Source organism: Lipotes vexillifer, unplaced genomic scaffold, assembly GCF_000442215.2.
Source record: "Lipotes vexillifer unplaced genomic scaffold, Lipotes_vexillifer_v1.1 scaffold2116, whole genome shotgun sequence".
In the NCBI taxonomy this organism is placed as follows: domain Eukaryota; kingdom Metazoa; phylum Chordata; class Mammalia; order Artiodactyla; family Lipotidae; genus Lipotes; species Lipotes vexillifer.
In genome coordinates this window covers 754,287-759,388 of record NW_006791713.1, presented here as the reverse complement: position 1 = coordinate 759,388, position 5,102 = coordinate 754,287, and the positions used below count along the sequence as shown (strand labels likewise).

General features: G+C 52.8%; 1 protein-coding gene across 1 annotated transcript in view; it reads right to left on the bottom strand.

Moving 5' to 3' along the window:
• CRYL1 (crystallin lambda 1) overlaps positions 1 to 464 on the bottom strand; it is a 78,816-nt gene extending 78,352 nt beyond the window's left edge. The window contains exon 1 of the mRNA XM_007464510.1: positions 371 to 464. Coding sequence (XP_007464572.1) covers positions 371 to 420 — 50 coding nt within the window. The 5' untranslated portion in view covers positions 421 to 464. The remainder of the gene's footprint in view (positions 1 to 370) is intronic.
• Between the last annotated feature and the right edge of the window lie 4,638 nt (positions 465 to 5,102).

Here is a 5,102-nt window from a genome sequence, read left to right as displayed (position 1 = left end):
GCCGGCCCCTCCGGCTGACTCAGACCCGGGCCCCTCCGCGCCTCCGAGCGCCCATCCCTGGGGCTGGAACGTGAGAGAACACCCTTGTGCGGACCCGCGGCCCGACAGCTCTGCGTCCACTCGCAGCGCCAAGCGCCACTGTCCCCGCTGGGGCCCCATCACCGAACTCCGCCCGCACCCGCACCGCTCCGCAGCCGGGCCGCGGCGCGGGCGAAACGGAGCCGCGCCCCGCAGTGCGTCCCCGCCCGCGCCCGGGCCGGCCGGGTCCCGGGAAGGCGCCGGGGCCACCGCAGCCGCGCCGCCAGCCCCCCCGGGCGACAGCGCCCGCGCCCCGCCGCCACCCTCCCGGCCGTGCGGGCTCGAGCCCTACCTGCCGACTACTGCCACCCCGCCGGGCGCCGAGGACGCTGGGGACGCCATAGCCCGCGCGGTGCCCAAGCCCACAGCTGCAGCGCGCGCCACCCGGACACTGGCTCCGCCCGCCCCAGAGCCGCGACAGGGCCCGGGAGCCTGGCCCATGGGTGGGGCGCGGGCGGAGCCTCCACCTCTCCACGCCCCGCGAGCGCGCAGGGCTCGGGGCCTGGCAGGCGGGGCGCTTAGCACAGCGTCGGGTGAGGGGGGCCGTCTGGCCCATCGCGGGCGCGCGGAGCATCCACTTCCCCTCGCCCCGGGGCGCGCACGGGAGGAGCTGCCGGGAGGACCACGTGGACTGGACGCCCGGTGGCAGAGCAGCCACTTCGGACTCCAGTAACTCACTTTGTTTTGGACATTTCCCAACGGCGCCCCTAAAGTCGGTGCACGGGGAAAGGACACCTCCAGACCAGGACAAGGCGTGGCCGCTAAAGGACCCCGCAAAATTATCACTAGAATCCCCTTCCCGTGTGAAGACATTAGCACCACTTCCGTCCACACCAGCTCAAGGCCTTAAGCTGAAGACGGTTAGTGCTGAGTTCACACTGGTAGTTCGTTTCTGGGAAGACCCCGCCTTTCTCCGCAGATGAGGCCGAGGCCCAGGAGCCTTGGGACAGCAGGCAGAAAAGCTGGGGGGAGGGGGGAGGGGCAAACTGGAAGGCTGTGGAGCCCGCCGCAGCCAGGCTGTGTTTCCTCCTACCAAAGGCCTAGATGGTTTCTGCTCCAGGAGAAGGAAACGTCACCGCGCCACCCCTGGCTCTTTTTGGAAACAGACCGGAGGAAAGGGCATCACATGTCCCGTGACAACACTGTCCACACAGCACAAACGGGGGCACACCAGTCATCCAGGTCAAGACGATTAGGCAGCTGTCGAGCGGAAACGCATGACACTGAGACTCGGGTGATGCACGGAGCCCTTCCTCTGTCTTCCTCGGTCAGGAGCGAAAAGAGGAATGTCAGAGCCAGAGCAATTTCACAAGTTATCAATAAACATTTGAAAAGGCACTCAACTCACTTTAGAGAAGAGAATGAAAAGTGACACAACAAAGATGTCGTCTTTCGCCCGTCAGGCTGGCTGAAATTATGAAGACTGATAATGTTCCCAAGTCGGCGATGAAGTCTTTCAGAGGCACACCTCTTTCCTGCACAAATGCTACAGTGGTACGTAGTTGGGAGAGCGTCAGGTGCACCTGGTGCTGAGGGTACCAGACTGCAAGGCTTCCCCAGCCCAGATCTGAGCGGTTTCCGTAGCCACACAGGCAGCAAGCCGATCAAGGCGCGTGCAGAGTGCGCAACCTGTAGGGCGCGCTCCCGGGGTGGCAGCAGCTGGGCTGTTCGCTGCTCTGCAGTGCTAGCTAGCTCTTTGCTAAGAAGGTGCTGGTCCCTAGACTCGTGGCAGTTATGGAAGTCGTGAGAAAAGGCAAAAATCGAAAACAGTGCTCAGGCTTTGTTTTTCAGCGAGCCGTTACAGGGGCAGCGCACGGCCCAGGCAGCAAGGGTGGCCCCGGAGACTACACTCAGCATCTCAGCATCAGATGCCAGAGCTCTGAACTGTGTCTGTGAGCATCTGTGCTTCATCTCATTTATTTTGTGCTCCCCTTAGCAAGACGTGTCCTAAGGTAACTGCTCCTTTGATTTACCCATTTCGGCTTATGAAAAAACTCATAGGAACACTCCACTTCCAGATAGCAGGAAACTCAGACCTGTGATTCAAGTTACATGTGACTCGAGAAAAGACTAATCTACTCTGTAAGGATAGGAGATGAGTGGCTGTCTGGGCCTGGGAGTGCAGGGGATGATGCCTCAGGAGGGGCACAAGGGAAATTTTGCATCTATAGGAGTATTCTGTATCTTGATTATGGTGATTGTTACACAGGTGTAGAGATTTTCAAAACTCATTGAAATATACACTTAAATGAGTGTATGATACTATATGTAAGTTATACATATATACCTCAATAAAGTTGATTTTGGGGGGAGTAGGATTTTGGATGATTTATATCCTTCGAGAATAAATGTTTGGGTCACCGCACCCCTCTCCCACCTAGGGAAAAAAACACCACACAAAACCTTGATCAGCTGAGATGCTGAATGAGGGTACACTTGCAACACGTAGTTGGAAAAAGAAGTCATAAATATTATGTTCTGACCAGTAACAGAGGTGGTGCGTGTTGCAGCCATTCATTTTTTCTTATTTGTATCTGTGTGTGTGTTACCTAATTTCTTTTGCCTCCCTCCTCCTTTTCCCTTATTATTTTATGTAAGGGCTGTTGGTAGTGTGTAACGTTATAATTTAGTCATTAGGTCACAAAATCCTCAGGTGAGACTTAAACAAATTAGACATGGACACCAAGAGTGTTGCCCAGAGATGGGTGCCATGACTCTTAGCTCTTTCTTCCCTTTGGGGCGAGAGGGTTAGGGCCTCTATGTGGGAGAGAGAACTGCATCGTCTTAGGAGAAAGCATGGCCTTCACTGTTGTGACACAAAAGGTCAACCATGTTTAGAAGCGTGTTTAGACTGTGCCAGTTATTATTAAACTGCTGTCTCTCTGCTCCACATTCACCCTTCTACACATGTTCTGTTGTGTGACGCTGAAGCTGGCTTCCTGTGACGGTCCACCAGCGGGGGGCTGGAGAGAAAACACAGGGCAGGTCGGCTTGCTGATCCTCCTAGTGTCGCCCTAACAATCGCCCGGGTGACCTCTGCTGGTTCCTCCTCCAGCTTTGTGACCCCCCCCAGGCACAGCCTCTCACACCCCTCAGAGGCTCCACTCCCCCCCAGGCCCCTCCTCTGCTAGTCCCCAAATCTTCCTGCATCCCTGAGTCCCAGGAGTAGCGGCCCTCCTGACGTTCTGTGCTTTTCAGTCCAAGAATGACAGAACAAATTCTCCATATTAAATTCTCTGTTGAGTGAGATAGATAGATAGATAGATAGATAGATAGATACTCTGCTGAAATTTTTGGGTGGTTTCTGTGTTTCAGACTGGAATTTTGACTTGTATAAATGTTGACAGCTGGTGTTTATCAATCAATTCTATTGGTTTTTCTTTTAATTAGCTTAATTGAAATTGATCTTGATACACCTTGGTTATAGATTTCAGAGATTCTTTTTTTTTTTCTCTTTTTTTGGCCATGCCACGCAGCATGAGGGATCTTACTTCCCCGACTAGGGGTTGAACCCGTGCCCCCTGCAATGGAGGCGGGGAATCTTAACCACTGGACGGCCAGGGAAGTCCCATGAGATTCTAATTTATCTTTGGAAATTCAACTTGGGTAGCCTGAGACTCAAGTATGAGAGGAAGGTCCGTGGTTCAGAAGAGGAAGCTGTTAACTTGATGAAGTTAAAACTGCATCCAGGGCTTCCCTGGTGGCGCAGTGTTGGGAGTCCGCCTGCCGACGCAGGGGACGCGGGTTCGTGCCCCGGTCCGGGAGGATCCCACATGCCACAGAGCGGCTGGGTCTGTGAGCCATGGCCGCTGGGCCTGCGCGTCCGGAGCCTGTGCTCCACAGTGGGAGAGGCCACAACAGTGAGAGGCCCGCGTACTGCAAAGAAACAAACAACAACAAAAAAAACTGCATCCAGCCCATGAAAACATGCAGATTCTAACACAATTAGAAATCGAGTGTTATTCATTGGAATGGGTTTGCACAGCCAAAGTTTCCTTATTACAGATCTTGCACATATAACCAAGTATTCAGCCACTGAAAATGGGCCAGATGATGGCTAAGGTAAATTTGGGACACGTTTCAGAGGGTGAATTCCTTGTGTATTTCCAGTCATTTCTAAGATGAAACCACCTCAATGGCAGTTTCTCTTTTTTTTTTTTTGCGGTACGCGGGCCTCTCACTGTTGTGGCCTCTCCCGTTGCGGAGCACAGGCTCCGGACGCGCAGGCTCCGCGGCCATGGCTCACGGGCCCAGCTGCTCCGCAGCATGCGGGATCTTCCAGGACCGGGGCACGAACCCGTGTCCCCTGCATTGGCAGGCGGACTCTCAACCACTGCGCCACCAGGGAAGCCCTATTTGTAGACTTTTTAATGATGGCCATTCTGTCTGGTGTGAGGTGGTACCTCACTGTAGTTTTGATTTGCGTTTCTCTAATAATTAGTGATGTTGAGCATCTTTTCATGCGCCTACTGGCCATCAAGAAAATCTTGAACTTCATTTTGTTTTTCACACCAATATCATATTGCTATTCTTAACTAATTTTTTTTGTATTCTAGACAAATCAAATAAATATGTTGATTTCGTTTAGCAGGAAGATTTCACCACAAAATAAGGTATAATTATAGAAACAAAGAGTTTAAAGAGGAATGCTCTGATGTTAGAATTGAATTGAAAATATCAGTAAGAACTCACACCTTTAAAAAAAAAAAAAAAAAGGTATTTTCCAGCTCTGCTTGCCGAAACAGCCCAGGCTTAACAGTACCCAGTATCTCAAATCTGATCTGACCCCCCGATGCCCAAATCTTGGTCTGTAATGCCATTTTCACTAAAAGGAACCAGGACTCCATGGAGAAATTGTTGATGTGTGTTTGGTGCAGGAAGGGTACCAGGTTGGCTTGTGTGCCCAGAGGCAAGAAAGCATTCAGATACCAATGGGACAACATCAGTGGACCTAGCACTCAGCCCAGAGGGTCGTTAGCAACGAGAAGATCCACTTGGGATACCTGGTCAAATGCTCTGCTCTT